At 44.2% G+C, this 20,260-nt stretch overlaps 1 protein-coding gene across 14 annotated transcripts in view; it reads left to right on the top strand.

Moving 5' to 3' along the window:
* ADGRL3 (adhesion G protein-coupled receptor L3) overlaps positions 1-20,260 on the top strand; it is a 591,492-nt gene that overhangs the window by 210,001 nt on the left and 361,231 nt on the right. For all 14 annotated transcript variants that reach the window (XM_014943112.1, XM_014943115.1, XM_014943111.1 and 11 more), the window contains one exon: positions 15,135-15,386. In XM_014943112.1, the coding sequence (XP_014798598.1) occupies positions 15,332-15,386 (55 nt within the window). In that variant the 5' untranslated portion in view covers positions 15,135-15,331. The remainder of the gene's footprint in view (positions 1-15,134; positions 15,387-20,260) is intronic.

The raw sequence follows: 20,260 nt of genomic DNA, 5'->3' as shown, positions 1-20,260 counted from the left end.
AAAGTGTTTGATGCTAAACTGTTCCTGATGATTGCATCTAATTTATGAATGCTATTTCTGTTTTCTTCTGTAATGAGACAGCTCTGGCTGGGATCTTGCTCTGCAGGCTTGTGGCGTGATACATTGCTGAATTATGCTGTCTGCATTTGCACTGAACGTATGCTTTGGCTAAAGGCAGTGTTAAATTGTGTGGTCAGCAGGGAGGCTGAAGCCAGGAAGCAACTTGCATCTTCTCGCCCTCAGAAGACACGCTCAAGTCTTCCCTCCCTGTTGTTACTACAGTCCAGGCAAAGCCTGCATGGAAAAATGTTACTTTGGAGAAAACGAATTTTAGGTATTGCTGGTTTTGTTGATGGTCAGTTTGGATCAACAGAAGGTCTTGATGTTCCTCTTAGGTGAAATAGCTTTCTTCCAATTCAGACATTGCCTCTTTGGGGTCTCTTTGCTTTGGAAGTGAAACGTATGTAAGCATAAGGTAAGCAGTGGATGAAAGGATCTTAATGTTTGACTTTTTAGCCATCACTTGGCTGTGTTACATCTGATAGATTTCCCATCACAGGAGATCTGTGTTCTTGCTTGCTTAGATCCACGCTGATGCCAAGTGCTAAACAATTACACTATCGTTCTGCACAATTTGCCAATTTTGGTTACTTTTGAAGCCCAGTGTTCCTGCTTTACCCTTGTGAATCCTCCCTTATAGGGAGAACAACATGAACAAAGGAGTGATTGCTTTAGCAAAATGTTTAGGGCTGATTTCTCTTTGTCGTTTATCCTCTTGCTTTATAAACTAGAGTGCTTACTCCTTTTACAGTGAAATAAGTCAAAGTAAAGATGTAGTAAAAAGTTTCCTTTTGTTGTTTACCATGAATGGCTTTTCAGATAATTGAATGAAATACTTTATTGCAGTTCCACTTCCAGCTATGACCTTAAATAACAAAGGTTTTACTTGCTGCTTGCTAGGCTTAGGGTGATGTTTTCAAAGGCTTTCTCTTGTCTGTGCTGCTTCTTACAGAAATCAGTGGGATTTTGCCTGTGACCTCAGGTGAGCTCACGTTAGAGTAGTGCTTTTTAAACCCTTCCCTGCAGAGGATGAGAAAAGTGTCCTTCATTTCACAGGAAACGTTTCAGGAGATACCAAAATTCTCCTTCCTCCCCCCAGATTCATCTTGCATATCAAACATAGCTACAGTTTGGTATGTATAGAGTCCCTTGCAAAATATCACAAGAAACAGACCACGTATCAGATTAATTATCTTGGCTTATAGTTTCCAGAGGCACTTAATTTCTTCTTTGGAATTGAATGTGATTTCTACAATTAAATGTTTCTCCTTGACTACTGAGACATCTCGCTTTTTCTAGGTGGAAGCAGTGCATTAAGAGTAAAATCAGAAGTTTTATTTCTGCCACCACAAATAAAGGTGCATAAAGGTGTTACTGCAAATTTTACAACTATTATACTCGGGGTACATGGAAATGAGACTGTTCACTGTTTCCTTAGAAATAATGGAAGCTGAGTAATTAGGTTCATTGCAGAGCCTCACTGGTCCAGCCATCTCATTTCAGCTTGACTGTATATTGATTTTGCGAGATGCCTGTGACTGAGTTACGTGTTTACATTGTTTTCTTGATTATTTTAAGTTCAATGTGTACTTAAAAATGTAAAATATTAGAGAAGTTCATTGTTTCAGTTTGGCAAACTACAAATGAGAACATTGTTGTTGAATACATTCTCTCCAGTCTTGCAATAATTTATCTAAAAGATTAATTTCAATCCCTTAATTTCAGCTGGAGTCAAGTAAGATTAGGTTTACCCTGGGGGGGAAGAAGGCACTGAGAAAGTTTCAGGGTTTGATTTGGCTTTTTTTCCTTCCTCCTCCCTCTCCTTCCTTACATGATACTGCATCATTTTCTGGGACTTCAGATAATTTTTTGTGGTAATAATCAGCTTCAGTTTTCCTGTGGATCTTTCAGTGCTGTTACTATGTTATAGGCCATTAAGAAATGTGTTTAATTTGAGGTTTACTGAGGCAGGCCCATTTTAGATTGGCAAATTTCAAAACAGATGTATTTTCTCTTTTGGCTGGTTACTTTGGGGCATAAAAATAGGGCAAGCACCTCTCATTCCTTACTCAGCTGCCCAACACAATTTTCTTAAAAATCACGTTTGTCCTGATTGTCCTTGCAATTAATTTCTGCGGGAAGGTACTCAAGGAATTAATTAATTTTAGCATTTCACCCACCCAAACATTTTATCCTTTAGAAACTTTATAGCATCTTTTAAAAACCCATGTGCTTAGTGGAGTAAGTAGCTTTTCATTTGAAAAAAAAAAAAAGCAAGCCTTTTGCCTCTAAAACTACCTTTTGCAAGAATTAGGGGGCCAGTCCTTTTGGAGAAGAAATGCTCACCATGCAGATCTTGGTGATGAGAGAGTAGAGGCTTCAGCTGGGAGCTCCTGGTGAAGTTCCAGCCGGGTTTAAATGTTCCATCTTGCGGTTTCAGCGGGATCTGGCCTTTGTTTCACTTCAAAAGGGAAAAGAGAAGTGTATGTGATCTGTATTATATAAATATTTTTTCCCTCCAGAGTTTCTAGTAGAGAATGTTTCCTTTGTAGTACCAAGAGAAGTGTTGACTTTCAGCTGTACCGCAGTGGCCCCAAAGTACTGCTTTGGAGAGGGACAAAGCTAAGGCGACTACAAATTACTGGAGGGGGGCAATATTTTAGTCTGAGTTTGGACTGGGTTCAGTTGCTCTCATTGGAAGGGCTGCTTCTGTGGGGATTAAGGAAATATCGAGTATTTACCAATTGTTACCAAAGCCAGCTGGAAATAGTCCGCTTCCTGGCTGAAGCTTGGTTTCAGAGTTGAAGGGCACACATGGAAATTACCAGTTGCTCTCTCTACGCCTCTAATCTCTGCAAAAAAGGGTGTTTTCCTCCCATTCTTTGTTGAGTGGATAATATGGGGGAGAAAAGGGGAAGAAGGAGGAAAGCTATATTTTACTGTGAGAATACCCAGGACCTTTCATAACCAGGTTTTGGGTTAGATGGTGACATCTGTTAACAGAATATAAATAACAGAATTATCTGTGCAAAAAATTAGTGCAATAATTAAATCTCTCTTTCTTTTTTCCCCCTTCTAAAGATCAAAGAGGCTGAACTCTTGCTTAATGTGCAACAGAAGTCATTAACATAGTAAAATGTGGAAAAACAGGCTCTTTGTTATTCCTACGTAGACATTTGCTGTAGGGAACTGTAAATACTTTTTGTTCTGTTATTTGGCCTATTGCTTTTTCTATTGTTCCTGGGTGCGTAGCTTATTGGAAAATATGACAACTAAAAATTTAGATACAACATTTATTCTTTTGCATGCACATCTCTTACTTTTTTGTGATGCAGGATGCTGCTTCTGTGTGAATGTCTTGCTTTCCCAAGTCAGTCTAGAGCTTTGCCTCTCTTGCCTGCTCTTTCTGTACTACATCAAGTGCTGTTTGTTTTTCTTCTAGCAACACACTGGGCTGCTCTATTGTCTCTGGGTCTAAGAAGACAATTTTTAATTTTTTTTTTCATTGTAGGTATGAATGCTTAAGGTTGACTGTTGGTGTTGAAAAATGAGATGAAGTTTCTCCCCTACTAATATTAATTTTTGGGAGTGCCCACAAAAGAACACGTTATAGCTAAGATTTCTCCAACACAGTAAGGTCAGGAGTTTTTCATAGATGTTAATTCTGTCCGGACTCTTTCTTCATTTGCATCATTCAGTTGAATAATATAACCCTCCTAATATTTTCCAAGCCACTTACACTTAATTAATCTCTTATACGTATCTTCAGTATAAACTTCATTGATTTTATTTGTCATTGAAAACATCAGTAGTAGCAAATATGATCCTATTGGCTCACAGTCTATTAGAAATAAAATTATATTAAATGTCTTGTGGGGTGTGAAGAGGTTAAGTCAAGGAGAGTCATCCAAGAAAGTTATCCTGGTGTAAAACATAAATCTGGTTTATATTTAAACTACATGTCATCCACCAGCCAAAAATAGCAATGATCATTAAAACCCAATTTGCTGCTAAACATTAATAGACATTCATTACATCATAACAGATCTAAAAGACGATTAAACTTAACTTTTTCCTAGATAAGTTTCTTGTAAAAACACGTTATTCACCTGGCTTTTGCCATGAATCTCATTTGCCAGCAATTTTTGTTTCATTTGATAGTGTGCACGTGTGCGCAGAGTTTTGTGTATAGGAGATCTCTTCTTGTTACTCTAATTCTTTCAAGAGCAGTACATTTTAAATGAGAAAAGCAATTAACCTTGCCTATACTGCCTGTTAATTTCCTAATCAGCACAAAAAGTGAAGGAAATTACATTTTCTTAGTGCAACACAAGTAATAGTTGTTGCCATCCATCTGAGAAGGGAATAGTAAGCAAAAGCAGGATAAAAAGGCACAGGAGACACGTTTTACAGATCCTGGGAAACCAGCCTTCACAGAGGGCAGGTTTTCTGCTTCCGCTGAGCAGTGCTCAATTCCCTGTAGCTCTTGATGTCTCTCACTTTGCTGTTTAACCTCGTATCCAAAGAGCCACGGGGCCAGCTGGGCTGTGATGGAGCGTGCCAAGAGATGGTCATCAGGCAGTCCCTTTCCCCCTTTCCTGAATGGCAGGGCCCACAACCATCATCTTTGCAAGTGAGATTCTTCTCTGGCATATACCACTTCTGGAAGCAAAGGGCTCTGAAAACCTGAGGGCCGTCCTCCTGTTCCTCTTGGCTGATGTATGGGGAGATGGAGCCCACCCACATGTACTTTGGGGCTTCCTGCTGATGAGCTGCAGGTGAATGAGATACCCCCACCTGGAAGAAAACCCACCCCCAAAACCCAATCTTGCCGAGATGGCAAATGGCACCGAACTCTTCTCCCCCTCTACATCTGTAGCTGCTGGATAATTTTGGGCAATGTAAGTTAAAGAGGTCCTTTCCTGACAGGAAGAGGAAAGGAAGAAAATTGGCGGTGTTATGAAGGAGATGGAGTGCGAAGGGAGAGATAGGGTGGATAAATGAATAGTGAAAATTATTTTAAAGGCTGAATCCAGAGGCATTTGGAAGTATTGGAAGCCTTGAACGGCTTCAAGCTCCAGCAGGGTAGGTTTAGATTGAACATTAGGAAGGAATTTTTCACTGAAAGAGTGGTTGGGCATTGGAACAGGCTGCCCAGGGAGGTGGTTGAGTCACCGTCCCTGGATGTGTTTAAGGGATGTTTAGATGGGGTACTGAGGGATATGGTGTAGGGGAGGACTTTGTAGAGTAGGGGAGATGGTTGGACTCGATGATCCCAAGGGTCTCTTCCAACCTCAATGATTCTATGATTCTATGATTCCACCTCTGGTCCTAATATCCCGCTTCACATCGCTTAAAGATGTGCTATTTGAACTCTTCTGGAATTTTCTGTCATTTCCTTTGGCTTATTTCCTCCTTGGAGGCTGTCACTTCCTCAGGTTAAAGCACGACCCAGTGCAGAGTCTGTGCTGTCAGTTATAGCCACGGCACAACCTTTGGGTAAGTGCTGCTGGTACGTACGGGAGAGGCGATGCCTCAAAATATCAAGTTCTTCTAGTGGTAGTGAGGGGAAGTTGTGCTGACCCTGGTGCTAAGCTTGTTTCCATTTTCAATGCGTACACTGCACGTGTTTTGTTTATCACAGAAGAGCTGCCGAAGGCTCTGTAGAATGCCAACAGGCATCGCAAGGGTATTGTTGACCCAGGCTCTCAACATCGTGACTCATCCGTAGGAAAAAAATTAGGAGATTTGATTAAAAGTCATGCGCATTTCAAATAAAATAAATATGTTGAGTTATGTTTATTTACCACCAGTTTACTAAGCCTCTGAGCTGCATTTGGGTCCTGTTTTTCAGCTTTTCTCTGTAAGGACAAATTAACTTGAAAAGAAAGCCGAAATGTTTATTATTGCAAGGAGCTGCCGCATACTGAGAGTTTTGCAATGAAATCATAACTGTTGGCAATACTGTGAAGAGAACTTGCCTATGTATTATTTTCCCTCTATAGAGATGTGCCACAAACTATAACGTTTGAGAAAGATGGTGTATTTATATAGGTATCATCAATTTCTGAGGTGGATCTTAACACAAGGCCAAGTGCCAGGTCCTGCACTTGGGTCCCACCAACCCCCTGCAGCGCTCCAGGCTGGGGGCAGAGTGGCTGGAGCTGCCTGGCAGAAAAGGCCCTGGGGGTGTTGGTGGCCTGTGGGCTGAACAGGAGCCAGCAGTGTGCCCAGGTGGGCAAGAAGGCCACCAGCATCCTGGCCTGTGTCAGGAAGAGCGTGGGGAGTAGGACTCAGGAGGTGATTGTCCCCCTGCACTGGGCACTGGTGAGGCCTCACCTTGAGTACTGTGTCCAGTTTTGGGTCCCCTTCCATAAAAAAGACATTGAGGGGCTGGAGCGGGTCCAGAGAAGGGTGACAAAGATGGTGAGGGGTCTGGAGAATAAGTCTTATGAGGAGAGGCTGAGGGAGCTGGGGTTGTTCAGCCTGGAGAGGAGGAGGCTGAGGGGAGACCTTCTTGCTCTCTCCAACTCCCTGAAAGGAGGGTGTAGAGAGGTGGGGTCGGTCTCTTTTCTCAAGTCACAGGTGACAGGACAAGAGGAAATGGCCTCAAGTTGCGCCAGGGGAGGTTCAGGCTGGAGATTAGGAAAAAAATTTTCACTGAAAGGGTTCTCAGGCATTGGAATGGGCTGTCCAGGGAGGGGGTTGAGGCACCATCCCTGGAGGTGTTCAAAAGAGGGGTTGATGTAGTGCTGGGAGGTATGGTTTAGTGATGATGCTCCTTGTTTGTTGTGTGGGTGTCTATTTTTGTCAGTTAGGTTGACGGTTGGACAAGATGATCTTTAAGGTCCCTTCCAACCTAGAAGATTCTGTGATTCTGTGACCCTGTGACCTCCCCAAAAGTTTGCAGAACACGGTTGCAATAGTTGCTGTGTATGATGGTGAAGGGGGGCTGTTTCAGGTGGTGCTGTGCAGGTTGTGCTCAGGGCTGCATGGCTTTGCCCAAGGCTTGGGGGGCTTTTTCCTACGGTGGGGTTTGGTGTGGTGGAGGGACTGACTTGCTTCTAGCCAGCTGTGAGCTGCTTTAGCAGGTGATGCTTAACCAGTGAGAGGACCAAGTTCTTCCTGATCAGTTTTCAGAAAGGCTCTGCTAATCTAGGGGTGGTAAATGCAATACAAACATTTGCATATTTTACCACATCCTCAGACGATACCCTGCACCTTCAGAAATTTTGCATGTGTTACCATATATTTACATACATGCAGGGACCTGGTGAATGATGTACCTTTCTCTTATAAATCTCTAATTAAGTATATTGCCGAGGATAACCAGCAGGTGCTAAAAGAAAGGCTGGAGCATTCAGTAGCTGTGGTATTCGTGCATACAATTCAGTACAAGCTTTCTAAGCCTCTGGAGCACGTCTCCAAGGCTCTTCCTTTTCTCTCTGTTCTTTCACCCCATCTTTCTGCGTGAAGTCATCAGATGCGTGGGTAGCTTTGCTTTCAGGTGGGTTATCGTATTCTGCTGAAATTGCCTTGGTCCTGGGTGGAATGAGAAAATCAACAAGCAGCTGATGAAACTTAAGTTTCTCTTTTGACCTTTGGAAAAGCACAAAAGCCTTCGTTTCACCTGCACAGGAAAAAAAATAAGCTACTACATCCAGCTGGTCTGTATTTGGGTGTGCTCCTATCAAAGAAGGCTTGATTAATCTGGAATGAATTAACTCAGTTAACACTTGAGGGTTATTTTGCAGCGAATCCCATAGTGCATCTAAGGATTTTTAATATTTTTAAAAATGCTTCTCAGAGTGCTAGGTAATATATGACAGAGGCATAAAGGGAAGAAGGGTCTTGGGTTTTCAAACAATACAGATATACAGGAATGTGCAATTAGGGGCAGAGGTGCAAGTGCTGGTTTTCAGCCTTGCCTGGAAACAGGGACTTGGAAATACCTTGTAGTTTTGTGCATACGGGGTGAGGGGGTTGAGGAGTTTCCTTCTGAGTTCAAAGCCTCAGCAGAGATGTGAGAGAGAATGGGGGCAGAGCCTGTGTTACAGAAAGAGGAGGTACAGAAAGGTGTTTTGCAGGTAGCTCATGACCAAATCTTTTTGCTCATGCACATCTTTTATTTAGCCATTCCTAGTGGGAGTGGCAATATGGGTCATGCTTTTACTGAAAAGAGATTTTCTAACATTAAATTGCAGTTAATTTACTTTTGCAGAGATTGCATGTTATCTCTTTCCTTGCTGGGGTTATTTCTCTTCCCTCTCTTCTTAGTGAAATTCTGAAAATGTCTGAAATGAATTGTTTCAAGTAGCAGGTGCTGAGAGTGGGGAATTACATCTGTGGTTCCAGCTTGGCCCATCAGCTTTAAGGAATTTAATTACTTCAAAACTTTTCCCCTCGTAAATAGCATATTTAATCAATATTTGTTTGAAACATCATGCTTATTTTCTACTTAGTAAGTAACTTCTGCCAAAGGAGTACCTAAGCACAGGAATCTTTTCTATTAAGAAATATAAAGTAATTCTTGCATCACGGAGTGGTTTAAGCTCCTTTCACTATGCATGTTTTCAAGGGTGGGGAGAAAATTGCTGTAAGTAAAACGGGATAAAAAGCACCAGGGCATTTCTATCTGGCTTTTGCTAGTTTAAAAGCCCTTGTAAAAACACTCTTGCCCCTCCTGTGGCTGTACCCCAGCTGCCTAGACAGAGGCAGGCAGGCAGCTTTGGCCACGTCCAGTTTGAGCAGGTGCAAATGCTCCCGTTTGAAGGAAGGCAGTAATTAAGTGGATTTCTGACAGGTGTGGCATGTGCTGCTCAGAATTCTGCTTTGAGTTCGCTGTATCTAACTCTGCTTTGAGTTGCACTTTATTATAGCAATTGTTTCTAGTCAAGCATGAATTCAGATTTCCCTGTGCTTTCCTGCAAGCGTGTGGGATGGACGAGACCATTCTTCTTAATCCCACGATGAATAACTGCAGAGCTTGACTAGGAGCGAGTGGCCAAGTCACTGTCAGTCGCCATAGGAGCTAGTTATAGGGTGAGGGTGGCTTTTAGGTGCTACTTGGGAGCAAAGCCTGGTCCAGATTCAGTGATGAAAGCCCTTCAGGACACCTCAAACCACGGGACAAAGAGGCTTGTGCAGGTATATCTCTCTTAGGAGGAGAGGCTGAGGGACTTGGGTCTTTTTAGTCTGGAGAAGAGAAGGCTGAGGGGGGATCTGATCAATGCTTAGAAATACTTCAAGGGAGGGTGTCAAGAGGATGGGGCCGGTCTTTTTTCAGTGGTGCCCAGGAACAGGGCAAGAAGAAATGGGCACAAACTTGAATAGAAGAAGTTCCACCTCAACATTGTGCAGCTTTTGCCACGTCCAGCTTTGAGCAGGTGCAAATGCTCACGTTTGGAGGAAGGCAGTAATTAAGTGGATTTCTGACAGGTGTGGCATGCGCTGCTCGGAATTCTGCTTTGAGTTCAGTTTATCCGTTCACTCACCAGATGAACTGGTTTCCTTCTCTTTTTCACCCTTCTTGTAGACCGTCGACAGATGAGCTCAGCCAGCGCTCCATCTACAGCTTGGCATCAGCTGCTGAAGAACAGGCTCGGGTAGATCTCAAGTTTGTCAGTGTATCCATAATGCTCTTTTATGAACGACGCCTTGACAAATATTTCACTGCTCATCTCCTCACCACAAGGCCTTTCTTTCCTTTGGGTTTCTCCTTGTTCTGTCAGTTGGATTTTGGGAACTGCCAGCATGCACATCCAGTTTGGGTGATGCTTGGTTGCAGACCAGACAAAGAGAGTGTTGGGGGCAGCCCTCTGGGCAGAAAGGTCAGAACAACTTTCTTTTTAATCAATGCAGGCAGCGATGTCTTCGTGGTTCAATTCTTATTGAACTCAACCCTTAGGTCAAGTATAGCCCTTAAATTTTTCACTGTGATGGTGTATCCCCTTCCTGCATCAGCAAGTGTAACACTCTGCATGAGCAGCTCACAGACACGTGCTCTACTTTCTCTCTCTGGCTGTGCTCTCTCTAGAGGTAACCCGAAGATTCAGTGAATTTTGTTTTGCAGGCCTCTTTCTGCATCTCATAATGCTGCATGAGAAGGGTTGTGTGTCCATTGAGAAAAAGGGTTGCTCTACTCATTTCCCAGCTAGGTGTTCCCCCGAAGATATCCAGTCCACAAACGCACTGGGATTATTTGATTAAACAATATACAAAACCACCCGTAATTTTGAAGCATTACTATGCATCTGGTTAACACAGCGGTGCCCTTTTCTGTCAAACAACTTTGGCGCTTCTCAGGGCAGGTTGTGGATTTATTAATCATAGAATCACGGACTCATAGAATCATAGAATGGTTTGGGTTGGAAGGGACCTCAAAGATCATCGAGTTCCAACCCCCCTGCCCTGGGCAGGGACACCTCCCACCAGACCAGGTTGCTCAAGGCCCCATCCAGCCTGGCCTTGAACCCCTCCAGGGATGGGGCAGCCACAGCTTCCCTGGGCAACCTGTTCCAGTGTCTCACCACCCTCAGAGTAAAAAACTTCTTCCTGAGATCTAATCTGAATCTTTTTTCTTCCAATTTAAAACCATTTCCCCTTGTCCTATCATTACACTTCCTGTCAAAGAGTCCCTCCCCAGCTCTTCTATAGGCTCCCTTCAGGTATTGAAAGGTCGCTATTAGGTCTCCCCGGAGCCTTCTCTTCTCCAGGCTGAACAATCCCAGCTCCCTCAGCCTGTCCTCACAGCAGAGGTGCTCCATCCCTCTGATCATCTTCGTGGCCCTCCGCTGGACCCGTTCCAGCGGGTCCATGTCCTTCCTGTGCTGAGGACTCCAAAGCTGGACACAGAGCTCCAGGTGGGGTCTCACGAGCACAGAGCAGAGGGGCAGAATCACCTCCCGAGACCTGCTGGCCACACTTCTCCTGATGCAGCCCAGGATGGGGTTGGCTCTCTGGGCTGCCAGCACACACTGCTGGCTCATGTTGAACTTCTCGTCCATAAGCACTCCCAAGTCCTTCTCCTCAGGGCTGCTCTCCAGCCATTCTCCACCCAACCTGGATTTGTGCCTGGGGTTGCCACGTCCCAGGTGCAGGACCCTGCACTTGGCTTGGTTGAACCTCATGCAATTTGCACGAGCCCACCTCTCCAGCCTGTCCAGGTCCCTCTGGATGGCATCCCTTCCCTCCAGCGTGTCAACTGCGCCACCAAGCTTGGTGTCATCAGCAAACTTGCTGAGGGTGCACTCTATCCCACTGTCCATGTCTCCCACAAAGATGTTCAATAGTACTGGTCCCAGTACTGACCCCTGAGGAACACCACTCGTTACTGGCTGCCACCTGGACATTGAGCTGTTGACTGTCACCCTTTGGGTGCGACCATCCAGCCAGCTCCTTATCCACCATAATAATATTTGTGGATGAGCCTAATGTGCTGAAGTCTCTGTAGGAGCAGGCTGCAGGGTGAGGTTGTGGCAGCCGGGACGTACAGACAGAACCCCACAGGCCGTGTCTCTCGCTGGTGCTGCAAGGACAGGACGGAAAGCAGGGCTCGGGGTATTGGGCCAGATTTACAGCCAGAGTAAATGGGGCATGATGCTGAGCTACTCCTGTTGTCTCTGCTTTGCACAAGAGCTTTGTGACTGAGTAATGCTCTTTCCAGCAGGATAAAAGTGTTTATTTGTGCTGTCCGGTTGCAAGACATTAGTTCTCAAAATCAGTGTTTGGACTCTGCAGGGGGCAGGTGAATCCTTCTGCTCATTCAGCCCCAGCCCATGAGACCATAGATGAAATCCTTGAATCCTATCGTGCAGGAATATATAGACAGACAACAATTTTAAAGGCCACTGTATAAATATTTTGTTGAAAATTATCCCTTCTTTGGGTAGGTAGCATAACTAATTTGAGATGTCTTCGGTTTACACCCAAACCCCTTTTTACTACACCATAATGTTATTTCTTTCTAACAGATTTATAGCATCCAGAACTTCATTCAGCTTAAACAAATAAAAATCAGAAATCAAACCTCCATTTCTTCCCTGCTGGGCAGAGCTTTTGCTTCCAGGCAGCGTACCCGAGCTTGGATAGCTTTCTCCATCTCTCTATGCCTTTTCAAATTGTGTAGCTCAAATTGCTTCTCACATTTAAAACTTTACAGAGGATGCTGTAGAAAGAGCATGCATAAATAATGGCCAGTGGTGTAGTTTGATGTGCACTGTTAGCCTCCTAAAATATATATGGAAAACGTGGTCGCTGTTTAGAATGTCTGATTTAAAACATTCATGAGTCTTGTCCCCCGTTGGAAAACAAGCTTTAAATATTATCAGTGACCATTCTGACCAGTTGCAGCTTGAGCAAAGTTTTAATTTTCTCAGATGTCTATAAAGAAGCCACTTGACTGCATATTGACCTTGGACTTTTTAGTCACCCTGGTTACAGAGCTGAGAAAAAGCTTTGGAAACCAAATGCTACACTGGAGTGAGCAAATCTCAGGGATAGACTGGGGAGGAGAGTGGGAGAATAAAACCTTGGCAGTGCAAGCAGATATATTTAGTGGGAAAAAAAAAATGCAGCTTCCTTATGGACTTTGGTTCTGAACAATGTGGGGTTTGATTTAGTTGATCAGCAAAGATAGGACGCAAAACAAAGGCCACTTTGTCATGCTGGAGTTTCAGAAATACACCCGCATCACAATGGCATGCAGTACAGTGTTTCCTATATCTTCTTGGCTCAAACTGAGGTTTGGGTAAGAACAAACGTTGGCAAAAACAGCTTCTTTGCTCAGAGAAGAATAACTTCTGTTGATCAGAGATTTTTAGAGAGATTTTTAATTAGACCGGTGCTGCGAAGGCTGCAGAGTCTAGGGAGTTCAAAACAGATATGCAAAGTACTTTTCAGTTTCTCATATTTTATCATCATTTCAAAGTCAGCGGGGAGCTAAGCCTCAAACTGATGCCATGGTTTAACTCTGTAGAGTTGTTTTGTTCCTGCCAAGTTTGAGTCACTGTGGCCATCTATCCCCTTCTTGAGAGATTAAAATGATGGGAAGCTGGAGTACTTTCTCCAATTAAATGAGCAATTGTTTCTAGTCAAGCATGAATTCAGATTTCCCTGTGCTTTCCTGCAAGCGTGTGGGATGGACGAGACCATTCTTTTTAATCCCACGATGAATAACTGCAGAGCTTGACTAGGAGCGAGTGGCCAAGTCACTGTCAGTCGCCATAGGAGCTAGTTATAGGGTGAGGGTGGCTTTTAGGTGCTACTTGGGTGCAAAGCCTGGTCCAGATTCAGTGATTAAAGCCCTTCAGGACACCTCAAACCACGGGACAAAGAGGCTTGTGCAGGTATATCTCCCTTAGGAGGAGAGGCTGAGGGACTTGGGTCTTTTTAGTCTGGAGAAGAGAAGGCTGAGGGGGGATCTGATCAATGCTTAGAAATACTTCAAGGGAGGGTGTCAAGAGGATGGGGCCGGTCTTTTTTCAGTGGTGCCCAGGAACAGGGCAAGAAGAAATGGGCACAAACTTGAACAGAAGTAGTTCCACCTAACATTGTGCCAGGGGAGGTTTAGATTGGATATTAGGAAAAATTTCTTCACTGAAAGGGTTATCCAGCATTGGAATAGGCTGCCCAGGGAAGTGGTTGAGGCATCATCCCTGGAGGTGTTCAAAAGACGGGTTGACATGGTCATCAGGAATGTGGTTTAGTGACTTTTTATTGATTATTTCTTATTTATTTTTTTGTCAGAGTTAGGTTGATCGTTGGACTGGATGATCTTTAAGGTCCCTTCCAACCTGGAAGATTCTATGATTGTATGAGGAGGAACTTCTTCACCTTGAGGGTGGCAGAGCCCTGGCAGAGGCTGCCCAGGGAGGTGGTGGAGTCTCCTTCTCTGGAGACATTCCAACCCCACCTGGACACGTTCCTGTGGGACCTGCTCTGGGTGGCCCTGCTTTGGCAGGGGGTTGGACTAGATGATCTCCAGAGGTCCCTTCCAACCCCGTGTGGTTCTGTGATTCTGTGGTATCACTGGCAGCCGCTCTCCCAAACCATATTACTCATCCTCCTACCGCCTGGTCTCTTGGCATCAGCCCCAGCAGCAGAGCCATGGGGGAAATGCAAATAGAGTGAAAGGTCTTAGCACCACGAAAACCAAGCAGAGTGCCATGCCAGGCTACTGGAGGAAACACTGGGCTCAGTTTCTGCCCGAGTCGTTCAGGACATGTAGCAGATGTTTGCATAGATAATTTTTGTGCAGTACGTCCACCTGCACAGGAGGTTACAGAGAAAGCAGGATTGTTGCCTGGGTGTCTTAAACCCCTACAGTGGGACCATCCCAGCTGGTGTGGAGGTGCTTACATCTCTTGGAAGAAGGTTTCTGTTTGAACAGATGGGGGGAGGCAGGCCGGGGAGCGCAGCTCACAACTCCGAGTTGCATTTTTTCCTACAGCACTGTGCTTCCCTCATGTGCTCACCCCACTGGCCTACACCAAGTGGCCAAGTGACCTCTCTTGTCCTCAGTTTGTTGACTTGCCAGCATGCTGCCACGCGTGCTCCTTCAGGAGCTTGCACTCACTCTTTGGCTCCGCTGTACTTGGGGGGGTTTAGGTGGAAAAGAAGTGGCTGGGGTGGAAATACATTTCTATATAAGAGAATATCACACAACCTAGGCACCAGTTAAACCCACTTCAGCTATGGAATACCAGTTGGCTTGTGATTTCTAGACACCCAGACATTTTCAGGAGAGTGTTGAAGAAGTCCCATGAAGGTAGGAAAGGATGCAATACACATGGACTTGTTTTTTTCTGGTCAACTTTGAAGTCTGTGGACCTGTGGGCATCTGCTGTCTTAAACTGTGAGAGGAAGCAGAGCATTAGTGATGCACAAACTGGCTCTCTGCAGAGGGACAAATTTTAATTCCTGTTGTATGTGGGAATGTTCATACATCTGAAGGGGCAGGGGTGGGGGTGACAGAAGACATTTGCCTTTACAGCTGTTGGCAGCAAAGAAACACAGCAAAAAAACTTGATTGTTTTACTAACTGCGGTTTTTTTTTTTTCCTTTCTCATTTGTAGGTCTCAGGCTCTGGATACTGGCTGTGGGATTATTTTTTTTTTCAATTACTATTATTTTGGATTGGTTTTTTTTTCCCTTTTTGGATGTGAATTGAATGCCAACAGTTGAAGTATTGGAAGAAAGTGCAGGAGGACGCTCACCTTGTTTTGTTTGAACCCTTGTTTGCTGGGATACTTTCAAGGCCTCCTTCACAGTCATGTGGTCATCACAGCTGCTCTTCTTCACAATGCTCTTAACACCGATAGCCCATGGTGAGTCAGAGATGGTGTCAATTTGCCTGTGGAAAGAGAATGCAGAATAGAAAACAGCAAGGATTTTGCTTAACGTCTTTTACCTAACGGTGTGGTTTTTTTTCCAGGATGTTGATTTCCCCACTTTCACCCCAGGTCTTTGAATTCCCAGGCTACACTATGACTAGTTGGGTCCTGAAACAAAGAATTCAGGTCACGTGTAAAGTTTTCTGTCACTGAGTTTGAGTGCTACGTTAAGGCAGACTTTCTTCCTCATGCCCAAACCTCTTCTGTTGGCTGTGTGTCACCGGGATTCTCTCCTAGCCTCCCCACGGAACTGAATTTCCCTCCTGTGAATGCTGCTCAGTCAGGAGCAGTCCCCCTTCGGCTCCAGCTCCGGGGTGGGATCTCACTTGCCATGATGTTAGATGGTGATTTCAACCACTGCAGTGGATGCTTCTGTGCTCTGCCAAAAGACGGAGGCTCCCATAATCTCAGTGACCCTCGGCCAAGAAGGATGGCACCCAGTCCAGCTGCCTTATCCTGGCAGGAGGTGTAACCCCCCCCCTGGGATGCAGAGCATTTTTATTAGCATTTTTATTAGCCAGGAAAACTTGTGTAAGTGAAATCTGACGTGTTTAATTCTTTGGAGTAACATTTTGGGGGCCTGGGTTTGGTTTTCTTGATACCCAAAAGTATCAAGAAAAACCCAGAGAGAACCCAAAAGTAGGCTCCAGAAGTAAGTTGCCAGATTTGATGAATGCCGAAGGGTTCAGGAGCTCCTGTTTGCAGTGATAGCTGTTCAATGCTCAGGGCAGAGCTTTGGGAAATGCAGCTGCCTGATTTTCCTGATGCCTAAATGGAAGGTGAGCTCCACCAAGGATCTCATTTTAATTCCAGGTCAGTGAGAGCATGTTTGTAAATAACATGACTCCCTGTATGTAGGCTGCGGGCACTTGCTTTTAAAATATGCATCAGACTTTTTTGTGCTTTACACGGACTGTCTACGTGCTGAGACACCAGAGCAAAATTTCACAGCGAAGGAGGCTGAAAAACGAAACACATGCAATTGGCTGAACATATCTATTTATAGAGCACAACCTTGCGTGCGCGTATCACCCGTAACATCTCTGAGCACAAAGGTTATCTGTACTGTCACTCTTCCAGCAAAGCACCTCGCTGGCTGGAAAACTAGAATGAATATTTTAAACTGAGCCAACCAATTGGGGTGGAATGAAGGAGGTATTAGGACAGGTACTCTTTATCCTTCTCCAGGAAAGTTAAATGGTAAATGTTTTGTAAATCTTTATAATTAAACAATATTAACAGTTAAAGCAATTAAAAATTTAAAAATGCCTCTGGCACTTGCATTTTAAATTCGCAATGCCACTGTAGCTGGAAAATCCTGCCTGATAGTCGCAGTAAATGAAAATGTCACCAGTAATCTAGGAGTATTATTATGCTACAGATGAGCAAACACCAGAGATGCAGAAATGCGGTGCCTGGAAATATATCTACCCTTTATGTTCTTCTACCAAGTAAATGTACATGTAGCTATGGGTTTTGCAGCAGTCAGTGGTGGTAAATCTTACCAACGCACGTCTAACCAACACACGTGTTATCTCATCCCCAAAAATCCCTCGTGAAAGTGTGGTAGAGGCTCAGAGTCACCTGTGAGTGGTGGTGAGTGGGTGTTACAGAGTCAGAGGACTTGGTTTGGTTCTGCCCTGTTTTGGTCTGTAAGATTGGCCAGGATGTAGCTACCATGTCAGAACTTCTCCCCGTTACCCTTCTTGGGAGAGCAGCCACCGAGGGTGTGCTGGTTGTTGGAGGGTGGTATGTTCCTAGGATGCAATAAAGGGAGAAGACTGCAGTTCAGCTGCATGATGGTGATGTTCCCTGAGTATGTTTGGGATTTGCTAGCAATGGGCAGTCAAACCTGTCCAGTCTGCCACAGGGGCTGAAGGACAGGTACGTAAAAATCAAGAGTTGTATCAAAGGTCAGAATAAATAGTCTGATGGGACTTCCAAGGTTTTGATATCCCAGACTGAATATCTGCTGGCTTTCAGGAGCTCTCCCTTGCTGCCCCTCTACCTGCAGGTGCCTACAAAAGGTTGCCTGAAGTGAATGGCAAGTCAGTGTCAATGCAGGGGTCCCTGCTGGCCTGAAGACAGTCTCTGTGTGGTCAGAGAGGGGCCATAACTTCACCTTGCATATAAACATAGTCCACTGAAGCCCTGCTTTCCTCCCCCGGCCTTTTAATAACCCCCTTCTACTGCATGCAGAAAGCTTTCATATGTTGTGTTACACAGGACTCGAGCATCTGGGTTCCTGTTTTATGGGCTGGGATGGCTTCTGTCCTGCAGTCACTCCCAGAGTTGATAGGAACTACTTCTACAGACTGACCTTGCTGCATTTCATTCCCTTTTCGAGTTTTCTGACACAGTCCCTTCAGCTGTACCGGTAGCTACATTACAGACAGATTTCTTAGGCCAGTGATCTCATAAATTTGTTGGGGTTTTTTGTTGTTGTTTTGGTATTTTTGTGGTTTTTTTGAAGGTGCTTTTTTTTTTTTTTTTTTTCTTTAGCTATCTCATTTCTTGGAGTATATTGTGTGTCTTGGGTTGTGATGACAGGTGCAGAGTCAACGGGAGTATGACTTCAGTGATCTGCAAGATGAAAAGTAATCTTCCAGGATACTGCCCTGGTACAATGACATCTTGTTGATAAGTTATAGAAATAATGAAAGGGGGGAAAAGTCATGAATCCTTGCAGTTTCTTGGTGATGGTGCTAATCTGCTGTATCCTAAACACACAGGAACTGTACTGTCTCGTTTTGCTTGGACTGCTCTGAATCGTAGCTCTCAAAAACCTGAGAGCATGTGAAATACTTGAGATAATAGCAGATTGGAGTAGTGGATGTTTTCTTTACTGTTGCCCTTCACTTGAATGGAAAATAGCTTACAGCTTGCATAGACAGCACAACTCGGACCAGTGTGGGAACCCCCTCTTCCAAGCTCTGGAAAAGCATCTTTTGGATAAAACTAAGCCTGTTACATGAATTTAGTGAATTAGCCGAGTTAGAAAGCAACAATACCAGGGAATAAAAATTCTTAATTATTATAATATTCCTATTATTATTTATCATCATTATTATTATAGTAAAATAATAATAAAGATAAAAGAATAAATCAGCAACCACAACAAAAACTAAGGCTTTGCTGTTCTTTGCAGGAGTTCTGCTGCGGACAGGGCTTTTTCCTTTTTGCCCCTGTTTGGAAGCTTTTCCCCAAAACATCTGAAGGCCTAGAGCTCCAGGGAGGTGCTCCTTGGCTTGTCGCGTGGCTGCCAGGCTCATGTGTGGCTGAGAGCTGAGATTTAAAACTTCCAGACTGCTGAACAAAACTTACAATGCAAATATTAGGATTCAGAATTGTGTGCTGTTCAGAGCAGGATAAGGAAGGAAACCATAGTGATCGCTGCAGGGTGAAATTCTGGCTGTCTCCAAACGAGTGATTTATTTTAGGCTTTGGAAAGGAGTGAAAAGGTTGAATGCCAAGATCTTTATCATCCCACTAGATTGTTTTATTATTATTTAATAGAGATCCTTTTCTAAAAAAAGATTGTGTTGTGTGCATAATTTTATGACGAGCAGTAAAGAATGATTATTTTGTTGTTACTCTAAGTCTTTAATAGCCTAATCCAGAGTAGGACAAACACTTCTAATTACTCAGATTAAAGCAATAATCCCAGTGGCACAGTTTCTGTTGGAGATGGTTACAAATGCAATGAAATCATATCATATGAAGAGCGACTGAAGGAGCTGGGACTGTAGTTTGAGGAAGAGGAGGCTGAGGGGAGACCTCATCACTCTCTACAACTACTTGAAAGGACACTGTAGAGAGGTTGGTGCTGGTCTCTTCTCCCAGGTAATTAATGACAGAACAAGAGGAAATGGCTTCAAGCTCCAACAGGGTAGGTGTAGACTGAACATTAGGAAGGAATTTTACACAGAGAGAAATTGGAATTTCATTGGAACAGGCTGCCCAGGGAGGTGGTTGAGTCACCATCTCTGGATGTGTTTAAGGGCCGTTTAGATGGGGTACTGAGGGACATGGTGTAGGGGAGGACTTTGTAGAGTAGGGGAGATGGTTGGACTCGATGATCCCAAGGGTCTCTTCCAACCTGAATGATTCTATGATTCTATGAAATGAGGTGGCACTGTGATCTTACTTTGGTTTCTTAATCTTTTTCTCCATATACAATGTGGCTTTTGGGCTGGAACTACTCGCTTACCCAAAGATAGGCAAGATCGAAGCCAGAACAAGTTAGGCAATAAAATAACCAAACCTGCCTGAAGTTACAGGACAAACAGTAGGTATCTGACATTAAAATAGTGTTGCTATAACAGCTAGAACGGGCTGGATGAGAGCCATCTGATCCTAGAGCAAGCTGCAGGTGCAGCAAAAGTTTCTTAAATACCCTTGGCTATGGAGCTAAATTTAAGCTAAAATAGATTCTAGTTCTGACAAAGCCTGACAAGGCCTTGGAGCCCAGTATTGCTGTGAATCACAGAATCACAGAATCTTAGTGGTTGGAAGGGACTTCCGAGATCATCGAGTCCAACCACATAAAAAAAAACCCAAAAAAAACCAAACCCACCACAAAAACAACAAACCCAAAACCACCACCCACCAACTAAACCCCACACCCACAACCCCACACACTACACCCCACCACAAACCAATCATCTTGGGCACTAGAGCATGCCCTGAAGAGCCATGTCTACACGTTTCTTAAATACCTCCAGGGATGGCGACTCCACCACCTCCCTGGGCAGGCTGTTCCAGGGCCTGACCACTCTTCCAGCAAAGTCATTCTTCCTAATATCTAA

This window comes from Calidris pugnax, unplaced genomic scaffold (genome assembly GCF_001431845.1).
Source record: "Calidris pugnax isolate Ruff unplaced genomic scaffold, ASM143184v1 scaffold16, whole genome shotgun sequence".
In the NCBI taxonomy this organism is placed as follows: domain Eukaryota; kingdom Metazoa; phylum Chordata; class Aves; order Charadriiformes; family Scolopacidae; genus Calidris; species Calidris pugnax.
Note: the sequence above shows the minus strand (reverse complement) of the source record. Positions and strands in the feature narration are given on the sequence as shown.